The sequence below is a fragment of the Colletes gigas genome, unplaced genomic scaffold (assembly GCF_013123115.1).
Source record: "Colletes gigas isolate AHSC1104 unplaced genomic scaffold, ASM1312311v1 Colletes_gigas_Sc00015, whole genome shotgun sequence".
Lineage (NCBI taxonomy): Eukaryota > Metazoa > Arthropoda > Insecta > Hymenoptera > Colletidae > Colletes > Colletes gigas.
Genome location: NW_025106644.1, coordinates 1,068,015 through 1,095,566, shown reverse-complemented (window position 1 = coordinate 1,095,566; position 27,552 = coordinate 1,068,015). Strand labels below are relative to the sequence as shown.

General features: G+C 35.8%; 1 protein-coding gene across 1 annotated transcript; it reads left to right on the top strand.

The window, feature by feature from the left end:
* The first annotated feature begins 908 nt into the window (after window positions 1–908).
* LOC122399749 (atypical protein kinase C) lies at window positions 909–26,003 on the top strand. Its single transcript, XM_043400671.1, has 8 exons — window positions 909–1,686; window positions 18,686–18,736; window positions 23,287–23,372; window positions 24,111–24,396; window positions 24,484–24,936; window positions 25,055–25,527; window positions 25,591–25,706; window positions 25,779–26,003. Exons 1-8 carry the CDS (start codon window positions 909–911, stop codon window positions 25,864–25,866), a joined length of 2,331 nt encoding a protein of 776 aa, XP_043256606.1. The 3' UTR covers window positions 25,867–26,003.
* The last annotated feature ends 1,549 nt before the right edge of the window (window positions 26,004–27,552 follow it).

Here is a 27,552-nt window from a genome sequence, read left to right as displayed (position 1 = left end):
GCTATCTTTTTGTTTGGGAGCGTAAGTATCTAGGGGAGAAGAACGAGAGAGGGGGTGGACCGGTGTACGAAAAGGCCTCTCGCGAGAGGGCCAGAAAAGAAGGGAAAGGAGAGTCGGTGTCGGGTGTTTTTGTTAAAGAGAAATCAGTTCTGTTTTCGGTATGCCTTTATTCTAGCGTTTGCGCATTTGGCGGAGTAAAGCGCGTCGGGTGGTGACGGTAGTTAATGAATCCCGCGGCGGTAGTCGATATTCTTGCGCGGACCGATTAGCCAGGAAGTTTTGCTCGGAGAGACAGTCGTCGGCGGGCGTTCAGAACCGGCGAACGGGCAAGAACAAGACAACCGGTAGCGAGCGTCATCTGGTCGCGAAAGAGAACGGCCGATTCGCGAAAGGGTGGCCGCGGTTGATATCGGTCGTAACGGCTCGGACCGGCGATAACACGCTGCCCGGACGAAGAGTCTTAACGGTGGTCGATTCTCGATGGTCGCGATTCATGTCGAGAGGTTGTGACAGCGTACCTTTAACAATAGCTGTTGTTGGCGGAGAGGTTGGAAAAGTGGCGATAAACCAGCATCGATCGTGCTGACTCGTCGCATTCTCAGCCGGGCTCCTGCAAGAGGTCGGGGCGACGGTAGGAAGGGACGGAGGACCGAGGACAGCGGTAGGCGAAAGAAGGAGAGGAAGGGAAAGACAACGAGGCGGGAAGAGAGAGAGGGAGACGGAGATACGTAGAGCGCGCGCAGCACGTAGCGTAGGAAGTAAAGTAGGGAAAAGGTGTCGGGGTGGGGGTCGGAGGGTGATAGCGAGCGAGAGACGGGAGCCAGTGGTGTACGGCTGTTGGCGGACGATATTAGGCAGCCGGGATAGAGGAAGGTGAGAGATAAATACGGGTGAGAATTGGTCGCGAAATGGCGTGGGGTTACTGGAGCGCAACTTCGGTCAGCGATCGGGGTCGGTCACCCCGTCGTGAAAAGGATAAACAACAGCATCAGAGTTTGCATCAGCAACAACAACAATACCACCAGAGCGACACAGGCGTTACGCAGCAGCAGGGGCTGTACGGCGTACAGCAGGTACAAGGCGAGCTGGGTGTGAGCACCTCCTCCTCCGTCTGCGGCGGTCCTAGTACCGGTCCCAGTGCCGCGCTCGAGGAACCACCCTGCAGTATGATGATACAGGGTGGTTCCTTCTATTCTTATTCAGCGGCCACGGCCGCCGCTGCTGCCGCCGCCGCCGTTGCTCGCAGAGTGCCTCCTGCCATCGAGGGACCCTCCACTTCCTCCACGGGCGTTCAAGTATTATCCAGGGATCGTACGATGAAAACGAGCACCAGCGTTTATCCGCCTTCTCCTAGCAGCGACTCCGCCGAGTACGAGCAACCGATCGCCGGGATCCGCGCCGAGTCCCCCAACAACAGCCCCCACGACGATATATTCGTCCAGGCACGATCCTCGTCCAGAATGAAGATCCTATGCGACAAGGGGATCGACGATACGTCCGACGTCGACGTTGACGAAGTCGTCGCGACGGAGATCAAGTACGCGACGAGCAATCGTGCCATAGGAACTGGTACGTGCCGTGTACACGGACCGTGTAACCCGCCGCTGGATACCGCAGCCCCCATGCCCTCTTTGATAGACGATACCACCGGAACTCCGCAATTTTGGTTCAACGACATCACCTGGGGTAGGTTTTCGGCACGATCGTGGCTTGATTCCGCTTGGTCGATTCTGCTCGCAAACCGAAACATGCTGGGTTCATCGGATATCTCCTTTTTTTTTTTTACTTTCCAGCTATTCTTTTTCGTCGATATCGGGGCCGAGATTTAAGTTCAGTGCGACGAGTACACAGGCATTCCCGGAATTAATAACTTCTAGACTACTCGATTTTCGACTCGAGGGGCAACACCACTGCAAAAACCTGAAACAAAGCATTTTTTTGCGATTTTTTTTTTCAAGTAAGAGAATAATAATATTGAAGTGTCGTTAAGTGTTAAAAAAAAATATTTATTCAAAAATAGTGGAAAATAACGACGCTGGAGCCATTCTCGCGGGGCGTGTTTTGAATTTTAGGCGCTCTGACGCTGAAAAAAAAACAAAAAATTTTCTCTTAATCTACATGAGTATAGCTAGAGAAATACGTAGGGGATCTTCGATGAGTTAATTTTAACATTATTTATTGACAAACGATTGCCCCTTTTTTTGTACAAAATTGAACCTTCTACATCAAATGCTCGCCAATCACGCAAAAATTAATGTTTCAAAAATCCCCTACGTATTACTCTAGCTATACTCGTGTAGATTAAGGGAAAATTTTTTGTTTTTTTTCCAGATACGAATTTGCGCCAGAGCGTCTCAAAATCAAAACACGCCTCATGAGAATGGCTCCAGCGTCATTATTTAGTAATATTTTTTTTTTAACACTTAACGACCTGGTTAATAACATTCTCGAATATCATTATCATCCATCCAAAAATAATCGCTTAAAAAAACGCTTTATTTTAAATTTTTACAGTGGTCTTTAATACCTTTAATACTTTCTTAAAGAGAACGAAAGGATTCATTGACCGACGCAAACAAAAATATTTTATAAACGATATTCAGGTGATTACAAGTTATTTTTTATAAGTTGTTTATTATTTTTTTATATAACTTCGGCCAAGATTTTTTAAAAATTAGAAAGAACGTTGTGGTGGGCTTAGTAGTTCGGTTCTTTTTTTTTCATTTATTGTTTTTAACAAGTAACACATGGCAGATTCAGCCATTTTTGTTGATTAACTGAAAAACGATTGTGGTCCCTGTTTCAGCCATTTCTTTAAATTAAATCCACACATGAAAGGTCGCAATATTTCTCTAAATTGTTATAAACATCTTTTTTCTTCGTTTAATTTAAATAAATGTTGGATGTGCTCCTAAAAAGAAATATAACTAAAATTAATTAGACTTTTGGGGATTTTTGGGCAAGTAAATTTTTTTATAGTACTATTGGGAAATATTTTGAAAATAATTTTCCACAGAAATCTCAAGATACGATGTTACACCATTTTCGAGATAAATTAAAGTCGAAGAAACGTACAATTTTAATTTAACTTGATATAAAATTTACAATAAATAAAAAATGAAAATTACACGATTCATTGAAGAATTACTTTGTATCTGACTTAAAAATTTTAACGATCGCAATAGATATAAGTAAATAAACTATAGTAACCTTTTTTCTCAGTGTTTGCAGACTTTTGTTGTTTACTTTTAAATTTTTTCTATGCAAAATGTTACATCGTAAAAAAAGAATACTGAATTTTTTGGATCTTTTTCCATTAAGCGAGGCAATGTGTGTCGGATGGAATTGCAAAATATTGATCGTGAAGAATACTGTGTTTTCGAGACAGCGGTATGCTAACGTATGTGCTTATCCAATCATCTTTACGTGTCCCCTATTTTATCTCGAAAGAATCTCTGTGACTTAGACAAGTATCCGTTCCCCAGTTTTTAAAACGAAAATTTTGCAGCGCTCTTGGAACTTGAACCCGATCGTTTCTATTATTAAATACCAAGTGTCGAAGTTTATTTTTAAAACGGTGGCTCTGTTTTCGAAATTCTATTTTCAAATAGCAAGGAACTAATGAAACGTATGATTCAGGATAACGGGGGAGTAACATTCAAGGACGATTCTAGAAAATGAGTAAAATATTTGGGGCGCGAGGAATATTGTTTAGAAAAGTAAACAATAGTTTACTTGCAACATTACCACGAGGAAGAAATTTTTGTAGTTGTTCTTTGCCACCCACGCTGACGTAGTCAACGTTCCTCTGCGAGCTGCAATCTTCGACCCTGCGTCCTGCATTGCTGCATTTCGTAGATGTGCCTGATTCTTGTTCCGTATGTGTGTGTGTGTGTGTGTGTGTGTGTGCTAGTGCCCGAATAGCGTCGACATTATATTTGACGATTTTGTTGTTCGAAATTTCTCAGAATTATTTTTTCGTGTACGTAATATGAACTACATATGTATTGTTCGGCAACCCCTGGGAAAAATTTTAATGGGAGATTCTAGAGGCCAAAATAAGACGAAAATTAAGAATACCAATTTGTTGATTGAGGCATCGTTAAAAAGTTATTAACGTTTAAAGTTTCCCCCGTATTGAATTTTTTTCTAGAAAGTGGGTAGGATTTCGGGGGTAGGCCTATTCACTAAAAATTATTGTAATTCGCCCCCACAACCGAAAATAATTTTTCCAGAATGATTTGAAATTTTTTTTTTCGTTGAAAAATTTAGGCACCTAAATTCCTTTTTCATTTTTAATAAATTTGTTTCACGCTCTACAGAAAAGTTGTCTAATAGTTTTTTGTAGGTACTCATGGGCTCTGTTTTAGAAAAAAATTTCAATGCGATACCTTTACTATTGTAGGAGTTATGGCTGTTTGAAAATTGGACCATTTTCATTGGGTTTTTCTCATTTTACGGGATCAATGAATAAATTTTTCAATATTGTTAGAATTTCTACGTATTCTTCACTAAAATACGCGTCGTTTGCATTTTGAAACATTAAAATCGTTGTATCCGTTCAGGAGTTATGATGTTTTAAAGATTTGCTTGAAATTTCGGGGTACCATTTCTAACCACACATTAGATTTTCGGTAAGGAATTTTTTTCTCGAAAATGCGTTGGATTTCGGGGGTATGTGTAATGACCAAAAATGATTATAATTGACACCCGCAACCAAAAATAATTTTTCCAGAACGATTTGAAATTTTTTAATTTTGTCGAAAAAATTGTCCACCTTCCTGAAATTTTTTCTCGAGAGTGTGAAGGATTTCGAAGGTGTATATATTCACCAAAAATGATTGTAATTGACCCCCGTAACCGAAAATAATTTTTTCAAAACGATACGAAACACGTGAAATTTCAGGGGAATCATTCATTCATGATCAGACATTGTATTTTCGATAACGAATTTTTTTCTTGAAACTGGGTAAGATTTCGGGGGTATGTCTATCAACCAAAAATAGTTCTATTTGATCGTAGGACCTAAAAATAATTTTTCCAAAACGATTTGAAATTTTTTTTTACGTCGAATAATTTAGGCACTGTCGATTTTTCTTAAAAATTAGTTTTTGATTTTCAGTAATTTTGTTTGTCGTCCTATAGAAAAGTTGTCTAATACTTTTTTGTAGATACCTTTGAGCTCCACTCCAGAAAAAAGTTTCATTGAAATATATTCACTATTGTAGGAGTTATGGCTGTTTGAAAATTGGACCATTTTTATGGGTTTCCTCTTATTTTGCGAGGTCAAGAATCAACGTTTCGATAATTTTTGGAATTTCTACATATTCTTCACTAAAATACGCGTCGTTTGCATTTTGAAACATTAAAATCGTTGTATCCGTTCAGGAGTTATGATGTTTTAAAGATTTGCTTGAAATTTCGGGGTACCATTTCTAACCACACATTAGATTTTTGGTAAGGAATTTTTTTCTCGAAAATGCGTTGGATTTCGGGGGTATGTGTAATGACCAAAAATGATTATAATTGACACCCGCAACCAAAAATAATTTTTCCAGAACGATTTGAAATTTTTTAATTTTGTCGAAAAAATTGTCCACCTTCCTGAAATTTTTTCTCGAGAGTGTGAAAGATTTCGAAGGTGTATATATTCACCAAAAATGATTGTAATTGACCCCCGTAACCGAAAATAATTTTTTCAAAACGATACGAAACACGTGAAATTTCAGGGGAATCATTCATTCATGATCAGACATTGTATTTTCGATAACGAATTTTTTTCTTGAAACTGGGTAAGATTTCGGGGGTATGTCTATCAACCAAAAATAGTTCTATTTGATCGTAGGACCTAAAAATAATTTTTCCAAAACGATTTGAAATTTTTTTTTACGTCGAATAATTTAGGCACTGTCGATTTTTCTTAAAAATTAGTTTTTGATTTTCAGTAATTTTGTTTGTCGTCCTATAGAAAAGTTGTCTAATACTTTTTTGTAGATACCTTTGAGCTCCACTCCAGAAAAAAGTTTCATTGAAATATATTCACTATTGTAGGAGTTATGGCTGTTTGAAAATTGGACCATTTTTATCGGGTTTCTTCTTATTTTGCGAGGTCAAGGGTCAGCGTTTCGATCATTTTTGAAATTTCAACATATTCTTCACTAAAATATGCGTCGTTTGCATTTTGAAACATTAAAATCGTCCAATCCGTTCAGGAGTTATGATGTTTTAAAGATTTGCTTGGAATTTCGGGGTACCATTTCTAACCACACATTAGATTTTTGGTACGGAATTTTTTTCTCGAAAATGCGTTGGATTTCGGGGGTATGTGTAATGACCAAAAATGATTATAATTGATACCCGCAACCAAAAATAATTTTTCCAGAACGATTTGAAATTTTTTAATTTTGTCGAAAAAATTGTCCACCTTCCTGAAATTTTTTCTCGAGAGTGTGAAGGATTTCGAAGGTGTATATATTCACCAAAAATGATTGTAATTGACCCCCGTAACCGAAAATAATTTTTTCAAAACGATACGAAACACGTGAAATTTCAGGGGAATCATTCATTCATGATCAGACATTATATTTTCGGTAATGAATTTTTTTCTCGAAAATGCGTATGATTTCGGTGGTATATGTACCGAGCAAAAATGTTTGTAATTGACTCCCGCAACTAAAAATAATTTTTCCCAGAATGATTTGAAAAATTTCTTTTCGTTGAAAAATTTAAACACCTAGCCAAATTTTTTTCTCGAAAATGGGTAGGATTTCGGGGGTGTGTCTATTCACCAATAATGATTGTAATTGACCCCCTCAACGGAAAATAATTTTTCCGTGAATTATTTGAAATTTTTTAATTTAATTTTTTAATAACTTTTTAACGAAGCCTCCATCAACAAATTGGTATTCGTGATTTTTGTCTTATTTTCGCCTCTAGAATCTCTTATTAAAATTTTTCCCAGTGTTGACCGAACCATAATAGTACCATTTCGACTAAACTTCATTGATATCTATTTCCATTACCTGTCCACTCAATTTTATCCTTTAACAATGCTTATAGACTTTATAGACTCGAATAAAAGTTACAACAAATTTCAGAAAACAAAATCTATTGAAAGTAGGTAACCGTTATAACAAATGATAAAATAAGTCATCTTTAACGCCCCCCTCGTGTACATCTATCGGGGACCATCGGTTTCTATCGATGCAAAAAAAAAAAAAAGCTAACGCTATCGTATACAGTTTTTATATACAACATTTTGTTCTGTGTTGTATAAACGAAGTGTAACCGAAGTTTTCAATCAACGATTGATTCTCAATCGATGCATCCTGCAGTACGGAATTAGACCTACAAATTATATTAACGCCTAGAATAAAATTACGCTAGAAACATTATGTTCTACCAATCGGAAGGCGCATTGTTACAGTTTCAATGCATCCGTGTGTACGACGCGACACACGTGAAATCGTAGCACTGCCATTGATCTAATTGATCTATGGAAATTTACTGTAGCATGATTCCGCTTATCTGTCACATTATCGTATTTGTTTTCTTTTTCATTGTATGCCAATACGGTGTTTGCTCGGGAATAGATAATATTGACGATCGTTGCTACTCGTTGCGCCAAGCGCATCTATTGTTTATTCACGTTTTATAGAATGTCAGCCAAATATGGAAAATCTATGGAACGCACGAAACGAGAACTGTATTTCTAGAATTCTCCAACGACAAAACAACTTTTTCTTCGGGTCTTTAAAAGCGTACGAGGCGTGTAAATTGAGCAATGAGACTGATTTTTTTTTACATTTTTTTATTCGAATAGAATTACAATTTAATATTTTCACCCTCGAAATAACTTCTTTGGGAAGCTACACAACGCTGGAGACGATTCTTCCAATCCTTTTCAAGCCCAAACCAAAGAGATAACAATTTTCACTGGATATATGAAAATTAAATATAATTGATTTTTTTCTTATTATTCAATAACTTTTTTTCTATACCATAGGACTATTTCATAAGAATTTTATTGCATTCAATTTTAAAATTTAGTTATTGAAACATTTATAAATAAAAAATTAAATTATATTTATTATTTAATTTTCACGCTCGAAAGTTACAAAATAATTAACGTAAATTTCAAATAAAACACTTAGAAGCGTTGGGGGTGCAGCTGGTAACAAGATTGAAATATAAGTTGAGTATCTTCTTCCATAAAGACATTTTTTGAAAATATCTCGAGATCTAATAATCTTTTTGCCATGTTACCCTAATCATTATTTACGTAGAACGAACAGAAGAATCGATCTGTGTAAAAAAAAATATGCATTTCTATTTAAAGAAATGATGCAATTGTTAATTGCACATGCACCGCTGCATCTAACAAAAATTTAAAGGCCTGCAGATGTAGTGCTCATCGAACCATCTATCTTTCCCCTTTGGCATTTTTTCGTAAATGCAATAATAACGGAGTTATGACTTGAAACAATTGCGTGGGCCACCCTGTACACATAATTGTTTTTCTAATTGAAGTTAAAAACCAGTCAGAATGACTTCCTTGGGCAATCTAGTGTTAAGGAAACTCCAAACTCCACACGGGACTTGGAATCCTTGGAGCTATTCCTTGCCTCGATAGCAACTGACTGATACCAACTTGGGGGCTTTGGTTTCCCCCAAATGTTTATAAAAAAGGCAACTTTCTAGCTCAGTTTTACATGGTGTACCTGGACACTGGGCAGCAGGGTGGGCGGGAATGTTGCAGAAAGCAGGAAACGCCCTGCCAAGGTGACGACTTTGAGGATTGGCTTGACCAATCATCCCACCGGTTAATGCTACGCATTATCCTCGCCTTAATAGAGGAAGCCAAGCTTAGGTTAAGGATAGCGTTAACTTTTCGGGTTAGATTCGTTTTTGATCGAGCCTTACGAACTCGACCAGACTCTTCACGAGGCGTTTCATACTCTTGCGTAACACGAAGAGCAACGGGCTTCGGTTACACTGTTCAACACGAATTTTGTTTTACCGTACCCACTAGGTGATTCTTGTAGAGCTCTGTTTCCTAAACACGAATGTGAAAATGGAATTGCTGTATCACCCTCAGTTTTCGAAAAAACACGAGTTTTTGTGAAAACGTTCAATTTTTGGCAAAAACGAGGTATTACGCGAAAATTAAATACATCAGACAGTTCCACTTAATCTTAAAAGATAGAGGAGAGATTCCTGAATATGCTAACATCGACAGTTATAATATTTTGTGCTTTTGAACGGTTGTAAATGATCGCCAAAGTTTGAAAAAGTGTCGAAGTACGTACTTTATACACGATACTTTTGCATATTTACTAAAAGTTCTTTACCTGACACGAAATTTATACACAGGATCTGATAACGCAGACATTTCTGAAGAAGAAACTGTCCAACAGAAGTGTAGAAGCCGTTCTCAGTTGTCACAGGTCGAGAAAATGTGTGTTTGGAACGCGTGCACGGCGTTTTACCGCCACGCGGCCATCGCTAGCCTACCTCGGCAGTGCCGTAGCTACGCATAATGGATGCAACACCGATAATATCTTAGGCTCCGAATTCCTGTATATGTTTATCATTTTTGATTTTTTAATCTGTTTGTGGATTTGTAAAAAACATTTCTCGATCATTTCCATTTCTAAACAATTTCGATGTTCATTGTATGTATATGAATGGTGTTTTAAATATAAAGCCGTAAAAATATAAACAACATTTTATTGTTGGGTTGCCTCACAGAATAGGAATAATATTCCTAAGAGCGAAGTGTGAATAGCAAGGATTTACTCCAGATCTTTCTAAGAAAAGCGTACATGATCGAGTGATACCATTTATAAGTTTACATGGATTTTGAAAATATAATTCAGTGATTAGTATCCTAGAGTATACAAATATATTAAGCAATAAAGGTTACAAAAAAAATCAAACATACTATACAGGGTGTTCGGCTACCTCTGGGAAAAATTTTAATGGGAGATTCTAGAGGCCAAAATAAAACGAAAATCAAGAATACCAATTTGTTGATTGAGGCTTAGTTAAAAAGTTATTTACGTTTAACGATTCGTCTGTACTGCATTTTTTTCTCAACAATGCGCAGGATTTCGGGGGTATGTTTATTCACCAAAAATGATTGTAATTGACCCACGCAATCGAAAATCATTTTTCCAGAACGATTTGAAACCTTTCATTTTCCCTGAAAAATTAAGGCACCTCTGTTGATTTTTCTTCAAAATTCGTTTTTCATTTTTAGTCATTTTGTTTGACGCCCTACAGAAAAGTTGTCTAATACTTTTTTGTAGGTACCCATGAGCTCTACTTTAGAAAAAAGTTTCATCGAAATGTATTCACTATTGTAGGAGTTATGGCTGTTTGAAAATTAGACCATTTTTATGGGGTTTTTCTCATTTTGCGGAGTCAAGAAATAACTTTTCGAATATTTTTGGAATTGCCACGTATTCCTTAGCAAAATACGCGTAGTTTGCTTTTTTAAACATTAAAATCGTCCAATCCGTTCAGGAGTTATGACATTTTAAACATTCGCATGAAATTTCGGGGTAGCATTTCTGGCCAGAAACTATATTTTCGGTAATGAATTTTTTTCTCGAAAGTGCGTAGGAATTCGAGGGTATACGTATTGACAAAAAATGATTGTAATTGACCCCTGCAACCAAAAATAATTTTTCCGGAACGATTTGAAATTTTTTAATTTCGTCGAAAAATTTCAGTACCTACTCGAATTTTTGTTTCGAAAATGGTTAGGAATTCGGGGGTATGCCTATTCACCAAAACTGATTATAATTGACCCTGCAACCTAAAATAATTTTTCCGGAACGATTTGAAATTTTTTAATTTTCTCGAAAAATTTCAGCTTCTTCTCGAATTTTTTTCTAGAAAGTGGGTAAGATTTCGGGGATATGTCTATTCACCAAAAATGATTGTAAGTGATCCCCGCAACCGAAAATAATTTTTTTTAGAACGAATTAAAAGTTTGCAATTTCGCTGAATTTCAGGGGAACCACCATTCATGGTCAGACGTTGTATTTTCGGTAAAGAATTTTTTCCTCGTAAGTGCGTAGGATTTCGGGGGTACGTCTATTCATAAAAAATGATTGTAATTAACCCCCGTAACCGAAAATAATTTTCCCGGAACTATTTGAACTTTTTAATTTTACCGAAAAATTTGTCCATCTTCTTGAATTTTTTTCTTGTGCGTGCGTAGGATTTCGGACGCATGTATATTCACCAAAAGTGGTTCTACTTGACCCCAGGACCTAAAAATAATTTTTTCAGAAAGATTTTAAATTCTTTCTTTTCGCCGAAACATTTTAACTTTGTTGATTTTTCTTAAAAATTCGTATTTCATTTTTAATAAATTTGTTTGACGCTGTACGGAAATTTTGTGTAATAGCTTTTTGTAGGTACCCATGGGCTCTACTTCCGAAAAAAGTTTCATTGAAATATATTTTTTATTGTGGGAGTTATGGCTGTTAGAAAATTGGACCATTTTTATCGGATTTTTGTTATTTTGCGGAGTCATGGATCAACGTTTCGAATATTTTTGCGACTTCTACATATTCTTCGCCTAAATACGCGTTGTTTGCCGTTTGAAACCTTAAAATCGTCCAATCCGTTCAGAAGTTATGACATTTTAAAGATTTGCATGTTTTCAGGCAACATTTCTGGCCATAAATAACATTTTCGATTAGGAATTTTTTTGCTCGAAAACGCGCAGGATTTCGAAGGTATGACTCTTCACCAGAAATGTTTCTACTTGACTCCAGGGCCTAAAAATAATTTTTTCAGAACGATTTGTAATTTTTTTTTTTCGCCGAAAAATTAGGCACCTTCTCGAATTTTTTTCTGGAAACTGCGTAGAATTTCGAGGGTATGTTTATCGACCAAATATGATTGTAATTGACCCCCGCAACCGACAATAATTTTTTTTAGAACAGATTAAAAGTTTGCAATTTCGGAGAATTTCAGGGGAATCACCATTCATGGTCAGACGTTGTATTTTCGGTAAAGAATTTTTTCCTCGTAAGTGCGTAGGATATCGGGGGTATGTCTATTCATAAAAAATGATTGTAATTAACCCCCGCAACCGAAAATAATTTTTTCAGAATAATTTGAAATTTTTTAGTTTAATTTTTTAATAACTTTTTAACGATGCCTCAATCAACAAATTGATATTCTTGACTTTCGTCTTATTTTGGTTTCTAGAATCTTCCATTAAAATTTTTCCCAGGGTTGATCGAACACCCTGTATAATAAAGAAAAGTTAAGTATAATAATAGTAGTACTATTTCGATTAAACTTTATTGATAACAATTTCCATTACCTGTCCACTAAATTTTCCCCGCAACTGTGATTTCTTTTCTAGTCAAACGACACACTGATATCGGTGTGTGCGTGTGTGTCTCGTGTGGTTCGAGTTTATTTAAGATGCGTTATGGATCATTGGTCACCAATCACCGGAACTCATGTCGTGGTCGACTGGTCACCAATCAGAGCTGTTCCAGTTGTCCGACCTAACGACTACTGGTTGCAGAGTTCCAAAGGTGTAGCCAATCTTCGTTTCCTATTTGATTTGTTATTTACTCGTCTTTGTAAGCTTTAGTACTCCATACGGAATCTTTTACTTTTCACCTCTCTTCACACCACTCTACTTGTATCCTTACAAGTTTCAATTTATAAGTTTATCATTTATTATATTTTATTATATTATATTTATATAACTCATTTTTATAAGTTATCCGGCTCAAATAAACGGTACTCGAACGTTTCAAATACGCGAGCAGCTCCGACAACCGCAGTTGAAAATAATACAGGGTGTTCGGCCACCCCTGGGAAAAATTTTAATGGGGGATTCTAGAGTCCAAAATAAGACGAAAATCAAGAATATCAATTTTTTGACCGAGGCTTTGTTAAAAAATTATTAAAACATTAAATAAAAACATTTCAAATCATTCTGAAAAAATTATTTTTGATTGCAGGGGTCAATTACAATCATTTTTTGTAAATAGACATACCCCCGAAATCCTAACCATTTTCGAGAAAAAAATTCATTACTGAAATATCTTTAAAACGTCATAACTTCTGAACAGATTGAAGGATTTTAATGTTTCAAAATGCAAATAACGCGTGTTTTAGTGAAGAATATGTAGAAATTCTAACAATATTGAAAAACTTGTTCCTCGACCCCGTAAAGTGAGAAAAACACCATAAAAATGGTCCAATTTTCAAACTGCCATAACTCCTACAGTAGTGAATATATTTCAATGAAACTTTTTTATGAAGTAGAGGTCATGAGTACCTACAAAAAAGTATTAAACAACTTTTCTATAGGGCGTCAAACAAAATTACTAAAAATAAAAAACTAATTTTTAAGAAAAATCGACATGGGGGGTAAGTCCCTAAATTTTTTGGCGAAAAAAAAATTATAAATCGTTCGGAAAAAATTATTTTTAAGTCCTGGAGTCAAGTAGAAACATTTTTGGTGAAGAGCCATACCTTCGAAATCCTGCGCGTTTTCGAGCAAAAAAATTCCTAATCGAAAATGTAATTTATGACCAAAAATGTTGCTTGAAAACATGCAAATCTTTAAAATGTCATAACATCTGAACGGATTGGACGATTTTATAGTTTCAAACGGCAAACAACGCGTATTTGGGTGAAGAAAATGTAGAAATCGCAAAAATATTTGAAACATTGATCCATGACTCCGCAAAATGACAAAAACCCGATAAAAATGGTCCAATTTTCAAACAGCCATAACTCCTACAATATTTCAATGAAACTTTTTTCCGAAGTAGAGTCCATGGGTACCTACAAAAAGCTATTACACCAAATTTCCGTACAGCGTCAAACAAATTTATTAAAAATGAAAAACGAATTTTTAAGAAAAATCAACAAAGTTGAAATGTTTCGGCGAAAAGAAAGAATTTAAAATCATTCTGAAAAAATTATTTTTAGGCCCTGGGGTCAAGTAGAACCACTTTTGGTAAATACACATGCGTCCGAAATCCTACGCACTAACGAGAAAAAAATTCAGGAAGATGGACAAATTTTTCGATAAAATTAAAAAGTTCAAATAGTTCCGGGAAAATTATTTTCGGTTGCGGGGATCATTTACAATCATTTTTTATGAATAGACATACCCCCGAAATTCTACGCACTTACGAGGAAAAAATTCTTTACCGAAAATACAACGTCTGACCACGAATGGTGGTTCCCCTGAAATTCAGCGAAATTACAAACTTTTAATTCGTTGTAAAAAAAATTATTGTCGGTTGCGGGGGTCAATTACAATCATTTTTGGTCGATAAACATACCCTCGAAATTCTACGCAGTTTCGAGAAAAAAATTCGAGAAGGTGCCTAATTTTTCGGCGAAAAAGAAAAATTACAAATCGTTCTGAAAAAATTATTTTTAGATCCTGGAGTCAAGTAGAAACGTTTCTGGTGAAGAGTCATACCTTCGAAATCCTGTGCGTTTTCGAGCAAAAAAATTCCTAATCGAAAATGTAATTTATGACCAAAAATGTTGCTTGAAAACATGCAAATCTTTAAAATGTCATAACATCTGAACGGATTGGACGATTTTATAGTTTCAAACGGCAAACAACGCGTATTTGGGTGAAGAATATGTAGAAATCGCAAAAATATTTGAAACATTCATCCATGACTCCGCAAAATGACAAAAACCCGATAAAAATGGTCCAATTTTCAAACAGCCATAACTCCTACAATATTTCAATGAAACTTTTTTCCGAAGTAGAGCCCATGGGTACCTACAAAAAGCTATTACACAAAATTTCCGTACAGCGTCAAACAAATTTATTAAAAATGAAAAACGAATTTTTAAGAAAAATCAACAAAGTTGAAATGTTTCGGCGAAAAAAAAAGAATTTAAAATCTTTCTGAAAAAATTATTTTTAGGTCCTGGGGTCAAGTGGAACCACTTTTGGTAAATACACATGAGTCCGAAATCCTACGCACTCACGAGAAAAAAATTCAGGAAGATGGACAAATTTTTCGATAAAATTAAAAAGTTCAAATAGTTCCGGGAAAATTATTTTCGGTTGCGGGGATCAATTACAATCATTTTTTATGAATAGACATACCCCCGAAATTCTACGCACTTACGAGGAAAAAATTCTTTACCGAAAATACAACGTCTGACCATGAATGGTGGTTCCCCTGAAATTCAGCGAAATTACAAACTTTTAATTCGTTGTAAAAAAAATTATTGTCGGTTGCGGGGGTCAATTACAATCATTTTTGGTCGATAAACATACCCTCGAAATTCTACGCAGTTTCGAGAAAAAAATTCGAGAAGGTGCCTAATTTTTCGGCGAAAAAGAAAAATTACAAATCGTTCTGAAAAAATTATTTTTAGATCCTGGAGTCAAGTAGAAACGTTTCTGGTGAAGAGTCATACCTTCGAAATCCTGTGCGTTTTCGAGCAAAAAAATTCCTAATCGAAAATGTAATTTATGACCAAAAATGTTGCTTGAAAACATGCAAATCTTTAAAATGTCATAACATCTGAACGGATTGGACGATTTTATAGTTTCAAACGGCAAACAACGCGTATTTGGGTGAAGAATATGTAGAAATCGCAAAAATATTTGAAACATTGATCCATGACTCCGCAAAATGACAAAAACCCGATAAAAATGGTCCAATTTTCAAACAGCCATAACTCCTACAATATTTCAATGAAACTTTTTTCCGAAGTAGAGCCCATGGGTACCTACAAAAAGCTATTACACAAAATTTCCGTACAGCGTCAAACAAATTTATTAAAAATGAAAAACGAATTTTTAAGAAAAATCAACAAAGTTGAAATGTTTCGGCGAAAAAAAAAGAATTTAAAATCTTTCTGAAAAAATTATTTTTAGGTCCTGGGGTCAAGTAGAACCACTTTTGGTAAATACACATGAGTCCGAAATCCTACGCACTCACGAGAAAAAAATTCAGGAAGATGGACAAATTTTTCGATAAAATTAAAAAGTTCAAATAGTTCCGGGAAAATTATTTTCGGTTGCGGGGATCAATTACAATCATTTTTTATGAATAGACATACCCCCGAAATTCTACGCACTTACGAGGAAAAAATTCTTTACCGAAAATACAACGTCTGACCATGAATGGTGGTTCCCCTGAAATTCAGCGAAATTACAAACTTTTAATTCGTTGTAAAAAAAATTATTGTCGGTTGCGGGGGGTCAATTACAATCATTTTTGGTCGATAAACATACCCTCGAAATTCTACGCAGTTTCGAGAAAAAAATTCGAGAAGGTGCCTAATTTTTCGGCGAAAAAGAAAAATTACAAATCGTTCTGAAAAAATTATTTTTAGATCCTGGAGTCAAGTAGAAACGTTTCTGGTGAAGAGTCATACCTTCGAAATCCTGTGCGTTTTCGAGCAAAAAAATTCCTAATCGAAAATGTAATTTATGACCAAAAATGTTGCTTGAAAACATGCAAATCTTTAAAATGTCATAACATCTGAACGGATTGGACGATTTTATAGTTTCAAACGGCAAACAACGCGTATTTGGGTGAAGAATATGTAGAAATCGCAAAAATATTTGAAACATTGATCCATGACTCCGCAAAATGACAAAAACCCGATAAAAATGGTCCAATTTTCAAACAGCCATAACTCCTACAATATTTCAATGAAACTTTTTTCCGAAGTAGAGCCCATGGGTACCTACAAAAAGCTATTACACAAAATTTCCGTACAGCGTCAAACAAATTTATTAAAAATGAAAAACGAATTTTTAAGAAAAATCAACAAAGTTGAAATGTTTCGGCGAAAAAAAAAGAATTTAAAATCTTTCTGAAAAAATTATTTTTAGGTCCTGGGGTCAAGTAGAACCACTTTTGGTAAATACACATGAGTCCGAAATCCTACGCACTCACGAGAAAAAAATTCAGGAAGATGGACAAATTTTTCGATAAAATTAAAAAGTTCAAATAGTTCCGGGAAAATTATTTTCGGTTGCGGGGATCAATTACAATCATTTTTGGTGAATAGACATATCCCCGAAATCTTACCCACTTTCTAGAAAAAAATTCGAGAAGGTGTGAAATTTTTTGACGGAAAGAAAAATTTCAAATCGTTCTGAAAAAATTATTTTCAATTGCGTGGGTTAATTACAATCAAGTTTGGTGAATAGACATACCCCCGAAATCCTAACCATTTTCGAGAAAAAAATTCATTACTGAAAATATAATGTCTGACTATAACTGCTCGTTACCCTGAAAATTGAAAAGTTTCAAATCATTCTGGAAAAATTATTTTCGGTTGTGGGGGGCAATTACAATTACTTTTGGTCAATAGACATACCCCCGAAATCCTGCGCATTTTCGAAAAAAAAATTCAGTACGGGCGGAACTTTAAACGTTAATAACTTTTTAACGAAGCCTCAATCGACAAATTGGTATTCTTGATTTTCGTCTTATTTTGGCCCCTAGAATCCCTCATTAAAATTTTTCCCAGGGGTGGCCGAACACCCTGTATTGATGTTAAATAAGGTAGTGCATAAGCGTAATTTCAAATTGCCTCGCGAAATGTAAAGACGGAGATTGAAAAGAACATTGTATCCACTCGGATTCGTCGAGAGACTTCGCCGATAAGCGATAACACGATCAATTGAATTCAATGTTATTCGTTATCGGGCCGCGTTTTATGATCAAGTTACGGAATAAAAGTTAACAGTACAGGATATACTAGTGGCAAGCAATGACTTTCAAAAATAGATTGTTATCTGTACAGATTGGTAAACGTAAGTACAGTCGGTCGGCGTTGCTTTTTTTTTTACCATCCAGTCACCCGCCATAGTCAATCATAAGTGGATGTCACAAGCTTATACCAACGCTGTATGCTGTAACGATGCATTGTTTGTGTTCGTAATCATGTTTACACTTGGATACGATATACAAATCTCGTATTAAATATTCTATGCTTAAAAAGTTATATTCAAAGCGCTACAAATGTGTTCGTAACGATTACAGCCGTATTTACTTAAACATTGTAAATGTAAATAGAAGTATAAATCAGGCATTCTAATCGCTGCTCGACTCGTACCGCGAACCGAGTTATCAACAAAATGTTATTTGTAGCCCGTAGTAACGATAAAAGGGTACCCAGATAATAGTTACAAGCGATAATCGGACATTATAATCGATTTACCAGAGTCCGTCTCCCGAGCGTTACCGAAATTGTGAAAACCTTTTTCAGGATCAATTCATCGATCGTAATGTCCTTTAATATCTTTCGATCCGAGTATTTGTTGCCCCTAGACGCAACCGCTTCAATCTCAATTCGTCGCGCCTCTGAGTTCACCTTCTCATCGACTGTAATAAAGTTACTCGGTGATATTAAAAAAATTCATCATCTTTAGATTTTTGGAACATAGAAAACCCGAAAAATCGAAATGCATCCGTTCGATAACGAATTATTATCAATCGCTCTAAATAATGTTGTGTAAAAAAAAAATAATAATAAGACGCGATCTTATGGTCGCTATAGTAATATGCATATACATTTGTTTTGAACTGTTTCGAGGAGCAGTATAAAATGTAGTTTTATTCGGTAGAATGTTTCTCAATAGAAAAAAAACACGATTTGTAAATGAAAAAGTGTTTTGTTTTTGTTACAGTTTTTCCTAACGTGCCGCCTGCACCAGGGATGCCATGTCAGGGAGAAGACAGTGAGTTTCACCTATGACCAGTAATAATATAAACTTGTAATACACACACGCACACTAGCCAGCGAGTTATGCAATTAACAATAAGTTTGTCACAAGGTCTGGCTAATATTCGTACAACGACGATTACGATTGATCTTTGGTGTATCGTTTCTTTTATGGACGCTTCTTTCTCTTCTTTTGACGTTATTGCCGCATTTGAATTGAGTAGAATTTACTTTGTTTCATTTCTCATGAAACATTGCCGTGCTTGCGCTAATTATCATCATTTACATCTAAATGCATAACGAATAATTAACGCGCGGCCTAGAAAAAGTATTCACTGTTGGACAGAATGATGGGGCACCGTTTTACACGTTAAAAGTTTCATATACAGCGACTGTCACTTAAAATCGTACACCTAGCGGTTCAGCCGAGTATTTTTCCAATAAAACATGAAAATTGTATTAAATTGTTGAAACTCGTATAGAGGTATATAGTGTAATGTTTCTTTATTTGATATATAACAACAATACAAAAAAACTTTTAGTGGTACTCAGCAAATTAAAATTTGAGGTTACGTGTGAAACTCAGGTGTCAGTAAAAATCGCACACTGTTGGTAACATTGGAAATCCGGTGAATCCCCAATTGTTTTTTATGTAACAATGCTTAGCAACGATTGAATCTACTTGATTTAGCAGCATTCTGATCGTTGTATGCATTGTTCTGCCACAAAATCAATAAAATAGACTTAAAATGCGACAAACGGCGGAGCGTGAATTAGTTATTTATCACTACAAAAACAAAAAAAGTTTTGATGGAATTAGTAAAATTATTAATCGAAGTAGAAGCACAGTTCAATGTATAATAAAACGATACAAAGAAGAGGACCGTGTAGTGAATAAATTAAAAGAGATGTCTGATAAGAAACCGAATATCAGGGATGAACGATGGATTGTTAAAAAAATTAAGGATGATCCAAGGATTAGTGCTTCAAAATCAGCGTCTAAAGTTGAGAAATATTTAAAGAAGGAAGTAAGTGACTCAACCATTAGAAGAGTATTAAAAAAACAGAAGTATTATGGTAGAGTTGCTCGAAAGAAGCTGTTCATAAGTTTGCAAAATAGAAAGAAGTGGTACGAGTTTGCTAAGAAGTATATAAAGGAACAGTTTACTTGAAATTTAATATCTTCGGTTCGGATGGAAGAAAAATTGTGTGGAGAATACCAAATACAGCTATGGATATCAAAATCTTCAAGCGACAGTTAAAGGAGGATGTTAAAAAAGTGCCAAATTTGTACCCCACCAGGCATCTAAAATAATTATAAGGCATCATTCTACAGATTCTGCACTTCGAATTGTGCACAATTGTTTATAGCAAATGTGATGGAAAAGTCGTGAAAAATGTGATTGAAGTTGACGATGCTACAAAAGACGAGTCATAACTTTCTGACTTCAAATAACTATAACTTCAAAGTGAATACATGAAACGTAACAATTCCGATACTATTTTGTAAAGAAAAGTCAATATTTCTATAATATGCAAATGTTGCCCAGATTGTTCGGTTAGTAAACGCAAGAGATTGAGATGATGTATTAGGATGCAAATATTCCTCAAAATATGTTTAAGTATATACTGTAACTCAGTTCTAAAACGGGATGGAATGCATTCAATATGAAGAACTATTTTATATTTCATCCTCTTCTTCAGATGATGACATTTCTTCGATTAAGTATCTGCTGAGGAAGTTGGCAGGTGAATGTATGGATGTTTGATGTCGTGCAAATCCGAAGTACCATAATACTGTTGCAATATGTGAACTACACTTGGCCTATTTTACACTCACAAGTATGTCCAACAATTGCAGCAAGTCCAACCTTACTTTTAACAAACTCTGTAAACTGCAACCAAAGATGCCCCTTTTTCTTGACAAATGACTTCTGTCAATGTTCAGAAACAGTTTTGAACTCTGGGTACTGCTTCACAAAGCAAATCTACTTCTGAAAAAGTGCTGTCACCCGTGCTATTGACATTTCTGCCTCGATAGCATCCCACACGACACCAATTGTCATTACACTTCCGGTATTTGTTTCGAGCTAACTTTGCAAGTGACTTGCTACAAATAGTACAGTTTCTCTCCATTTTACACTATAACGTGCGCTACAATACACTACAGGAATTATATTAGGCTACAAAGTACATTACACAAATCACACTAGACTGCAAAGTACACTACACAAAAATCGTAATACAAAATGTCTTCAAAATAAAATAAAATCTCAAATCTAAAAAAATCTAGGAATCGCTTGGTTTGCACTGGATAGCATCTCATATAAAACTGTGGTCCAACTCCAGACAAAAGAAAAAGTATCATAGAAAGCCATAGTGGTGTTATCTTCTTCAGATAAACATCTCTACAAGAATGTAACAAACCAGCAAAACCATCTGAAGTATAAACACTTCAGTTCGCACGATAGTAACCATATCGTATATGTTCTGAACGTCATCGTTAATGTTAAATTCATTAAAAAATTATGATCCAAAGGAGAAGGGGATGAAATATAATAACAGTTTTTCATATTGAATGCATTTAATTCCATTCTAGGAAAGAGTTACAGTATACCATTAAACATATTTTGAGGAATATTTGCATCCTAATGTATCATCTTAATCTCTGGAATTTTACTGTTACTAACCATCAATCTGGGCAACATTTCTTTGCATATAATATAAATATTGACTTTTCTTTACAAAATAGCGTCGGAATTGTTACGTTTCATGCATTCACTTTGAAGTTATAGTCATTTGAAGTCCGAAAGTTGATTCATCTTTCGTAGCATCGTCAACTTCAACCACATTTTTCACGACTTTCCCATCACATTTGCTATGAACAGTTGTGTACAATTCGAAGTGCAGAATCTGTAGAATGACGCCTTGTAGTTATTTTAGGTGCTTGGCGGGGTATAAATTTGGCACTTTTTTAACATCCTCCTTTGAGGTTACGTATGAAACTTAGCTGTCAGTAAAAATCGTACGCTGTTGGTAACATTGGAAATCCGGTGAATCCCCAATTGCTTTATGTCCAACAACGCGTAACAACGATTGAATCTAGCTGATTTAGCAGCATTCTGAATGTTATATGTGTTGTTCTGCCAAAAAATCAATAAAAAAGACTTAAATGCGACAAACGGCGGAGCGTGAATTAGTTATTTATCACTACAAAAACAAAAAAAGTTTTGATGGAATTAGTAAAATTATTAATCGAAGTAGAAGCACAGTTCAATGTATAATAAAACGATACAAAGAAGAAGACCATGTAGTGAATAAATTAAAAGAGATGTCTGATAAGAAACCGAATATCAGGGATGAACGATGGATTGTTAAAAAAATTAAGGATGATCCAAGGATTAGTGCTTCAAAATCAGCGTCTAAAGTTGAGAAATATTTAAAGAAGGAAGTAAGTGACTCAACCATTAGAAGAGTATTAAAAAAACAGAAGTATTATGGTAGAGTTGCTCGAAAGAAGCTGTTCATAAGTTTGCAAAATAGGAAGAAGAGGTACGAGTTTGCTAAGAAGTATATAAAGGAACAGTTTACTTTTTGGAAAAATGTAATTTCTTGAAGATTGATCCAAGTGGTGAAATATAAAGGAGAGTCCACACATTACTAGAACTTCAAGAAACTATGTAATTTTATTTAATTCCAATACAACATTTAATTAACATTAACAAATGAAATTAATATTTTGTCGTAAATTTCATTTTTTTTTTTTCCATAAATAACAAATGGACGATTTATTTTATATTTTAGTAAATTATGTCAAAGTTAGTATTTCATTTCGTTATATATTCATTTTAAACGAAAATGTATTGAGGAATGCAGTGTCGCCATCTATGAGACCGATCCGAATGGGACTCCCCCGCGTGGCGACTAGAACGTTCGCTGTACTCGATGATGTTACGTGCCTTTTTCATTTTCTAAAAATTACACCATGTAGTCTTAAAGTATTATTAAAGTAATAATAAGTCTGTGAATACATTCGTGTTAATAGTGGTCTCATCCAAACCATAACAAATGTACAAATGTACATTAACATAACAGATGTTAATTTCCAAAAATCTTGAGGCGCCCCATTATTCTGTCCACCGGTATACCATACTCGATTTCCAGTTTAAACATCGCGGGTCTCGCGATCGAGATGATCTTATCGTGTTTACAAACGATCCAAGTTACTTGTCTCGTCCTTCTAAGGATTATTCGTTAGTTTTGACGAGCCAAAGTATGGAAGGACTCAAGCCAATCGCAGTGCTTTTACTGCAGGCCTTTCAGTGCGGTATTCCAACGTAAATCAATTCATGTTTTACCTTATATTTATGAAAATACATTAAAAAAGAATATTCCCGTAATTTCTAAAAAAACTACTGTACATATAAATAAATCTGCAATTGCGACGGTTTCGCGCTTGATTATTTTAGAGTTATATTCCGGAAAGAACGAAGACATCGAAGCAGACATTCAAGACATACTCTATCCTCTTCTTTTGTGATATTTATGTTTTTTCATTTTCCAAAGGAAGCATCTACAGACGCGGCGCACGTAGATGGAGGAAGCTGTACCGGGTGAATGGTCATATATTTCAAGCAAAACGTTTCAATCGGGTAAGCATCATACTTCATTCAATTATTTGCTCGACTTGCTTTCTTTTTCCTCGTTTCGCTGTTTTTGATATACTTTCACACATTCTTTCCCTTCTCGTTCTGCTCAAATTTCATCCGCTACACATTTACATTCTCAAAACAATGTTTTCTGTTAGATAGATTAATTCCTGATAAAAGAGAACTTGCTGGCTAGTAGTCTCCAGGAATCATTCTGTGTTTGTCCGGTGTATCCGGTTTCGATACTAACCTTTCTTCGCGGTAAAATGAGAGTGGTGTCAGTCAATGTTACCGGTAAACATTTGAAAGATAGGTATGCGAACGGTACAATAGATAGTATTGCAAAGAACCGTTAAGATATTTAAAGAAGGGGGAAACAGGAGGAAGAACGATGAAAAGGATTGGCTATATTTGGATCGAGATGAAGAAGAGAAAGAGGAAAAAGTATATAAAATTGAAGGGGAAGGATGAAACTTTGTGAGAGGATGTAAAGTACAAATGTTTAGGAGGAAAAACAGATGATGACGCAGGAAAAGAAGTGACGGTAGGAATAAGTTAGTAGTTACAAATTATAAATAAAATAAATTATCGAGAATCCGTGGAGAGACAATTACATGGTATGGTTATCGGTAGCAAAACGACTATATTTCCCAATATTATTTTGACTCGCACCATTCTCGTTCGAAGAAGCCCTTTTTGAACCGCTTGTTTTGTTTATTAATGTTTTCTTAACTTTCGCAGCGAGCGTTTTGCGCCTTCTGTCAGGATCGAATTTGGGGATTAGGAAGACAGGGGTTCAAGTGCATTCAGTGCAAGTTACTCGTTCACAAGAAATGTCACAAGGTGGTACGTATGCCATGCTTGAATATACAGCAACAGCAGCAGCAACAGACCCCGAGCACAGAATCGCAGACGATCGACAGAAATGGTGATCAGCTGCAGCTCGATTCCGTTCAATGTAGCCTGTTAACTCACCCCGAAGATGAGATCTCAGAGTCGCCAATTATAGAGGAGCATTCGCGCAATCGTAAGAAATTAAACAATCCTTTTTTATAAAACCGAACTGTTACGAGGCTGTTATCGGATTAGATGCTTATGAGATGTTTGTTTGTAGGAACCGGGAGCGAAGAAAGGGAGGAACTGCCCTTGGACACGCTAAACGATGCGGATAATTCGAATGATATGCAGAGGCAGTACTCGTTAAATGATTTTGAATTGATTAGGGTAATTGGTCGTGGTTCCTACGCGAAGGTATTGATGGTGGAACTGAAGCGTACAAAAAGGATTTACGCTATGAAAGTGATCAAGAAAGCTTTGGTGACGGACGACGAGGACATCGATTGGGTTCAGACGGAAAAGCACGTGTTCGAGACTGCTTCGAATCATCCTTTCCTCGTGGGTCTCCACTCGTGTTTTCAAACGCCTTCTCGTCTATTCTTCGTGATCGAGTTCGTACGCGGCGGCGATCTTATGTTTCATATGCAGAGACAACGCCGACTACCGGAGGAGCATGCTCGATTTTATGCAGCTGAAATTAGCCTGGCGTTGAACTTTTTACACGAGAAAGGTAAAAGAGAAACTCCATCGTGGAAAGCAACCTCCGTTAGAGGAAATTAACAAGTTAACAGAAGTTTCCCACGTATCTGATAAGCGTATAAATTAATTTTTTAACATTTTGTGCGTAGGTATCATATACAGAGACTTGAAGTTAGATAATGTACTACTCGATCATGAAGGGCACGTTAAATTGACTGATTACGGAATGTGCAAAGAAGGCGTTCGAGAAGGCGACACGACCGCCACGTTTTGCGGCACTCCGAACTATATCGCGCCAGAAATATTGCGGGGTGAAGATTATAGTTTCTCTGTAGATTGGTGGGCGCTTGGAGTACTGCTGTATGAAATGCTTGCAGGTCGCAGCCCGTTTGATATCGCGGGCGCGTCCGAAAATCCAGATCAGAACACCGAGGACTATCTGTTCCAAGTTATTTTACAGAAGACGATTCGGATACCGAGGTCGTTGTCGGTCAAAGCAGCTTCTGTCCTAAAAGGTTTCCTTTGCAAAAATCCCAACGAAAGATTAGGCTGCGGCAAAAGGCCAACTGCTTTTCTAGATATCGTTGCTCATCCCTTCTTCAAAGCGATCGACTGGGAAATGGTAATTAATCATTATCCGTGAAGTGTTTGGAACAACAATTTATTTATACATCGAACGTTGCAGTTGGAGCAGAAACAAGTTACGCCACCTTATAAACCGCGTTTGAACTCTGACCGTGACCTAGCTAATTTCCCGCCAGAGTTTACAGACGAACCGGTACATTTGACGCCGGACGATCCGTAAGTTTCACAAGTACGACGCTATATTGAATCAAAGGAACGAATAAAATTAAATAACGAATGTTTTTACAGGAGAGTGATCGATAAAATCGATCAGAGTGAATTTGAGGGCTTCGAGTACGTGAACCCGTTACTTATGTCTCTGGAAGACTGCGTGTGACAAGAACCGCTTGTTATTGTGCAACATCACAATCAAAATCAGCAACAATTACAGCAGTGTTACATGTATGAGTTACAAGACAAACTTGCGAAGCTTCGAATCGATCCTCTGTTTAACATCGGCTCGAGAAGCCGCGGTTATCACAATAACGTTTTTTTAATGACGTACTCCGAAGAGAACGAGAACGACAATAATTATAACGAATATCGGTTATCGCCACCATTCCCATTCCGATACGAAAGCCCGTTATACTCGAGTTCTCTAAGTATCACAGATGTTACTTACGGCTCTAGCAATAACAATGAGATCATTAGTAACTACGACGAACAGAATTATGATGACGAGGAAGATGAAAGTCCAAAGAAAGGACTCTTAAAGCAAATGTTTTGCCTTCCATTAAATTAAGCTAAATAAGGCTTGTTTAATAATACAAGATTGCCTCTAATCGATAGTTGATATAAATTTTGTAGATTGCAAGAGATATGAAACCTGTAACGACGTTAAAGTTTACAGAATCCTCGTATTAAGTATCGGGAAAAAAAAAAAGTATTTAATTTAACGCCACATGTTACACGGTCGTGTTGTTTCTTCTTTCATATGGTGCTGCAATTAAGCGTATTAATGGGTATTATTTTCAGTTAATTTTAGATGAGAAATGGATTAAAACAAAAAATGTACCTGACTGCTTCGATTAATCTCGTAGATAATATGTCATTCCGTTATGCAGTCGTTCTATTAATAATTACAAGCATTATACGATCTAATATATCGCTTGCATGAACGTATTCACTGAAACAATAGCAACAATATATTTCTAACGAACTAATATCTATTTAAGGAGAACACTGTATATTATAGATTAATTACGTATTAAAACAATACAGCAAACGTAAGTATATTCCTAAAGAAACTAATTTTTTTTCTACATTTCATTCTTCAATTTTTTTATACAGAGTGTTTGATGCCTACGATAATAGTATTGGACAATTTTAAAAAGAAACTGTCGATGACAATGTATATTAAAGAAATCTTAATCACATCACAATGTAGCAGTATAAATTTTTTTCAAATAATTTTCTTCGCGGATTACGTGCTTCGAGGACGTAAAAGTTGAACAGTAAATAATTTTGGTGTACATTCGTCTTACGAATAAAAATTGTTTTCGCTTCTCTCGCGATATTTACAAATAACTTATTAGATAATGGCTGGCGTATTTTAAAATAACGGAAGAAAGAAATTGCACAAAATTACAAACGGATCTTGTCTCTTTCGTAGTTCGAATAATCTAATTTCAGTCAAGACTATGGCAAATAGTCCCGATGCTACATCCTACCTCCAAGTTTTGTGTTAAAAATTATATGTGCTTAATCATAGCTACGTTAGAATAAAATTTTTCCACTGCCGTATCTATTTTTTTTATCCATTATACAATTATAATTATTACAGTTACGTGTTACGGGAGAAGCTGCGACCCTCGACGAATAATATTGTTTTTGTTGCCACATTTTTTTCATAATATAAGTTAAGGAACAAGATTGAAAACTATCATTTAATTTTAGTTGATAAACGAACACCATATAAACCTTAATATTTGTAAACATTCTAAATAATGTTAATGTGATTTGGAATACCGTAGAATAACAAGTACATTTAATTGTTGAATGTATTTAGATTTTACATAAGAAT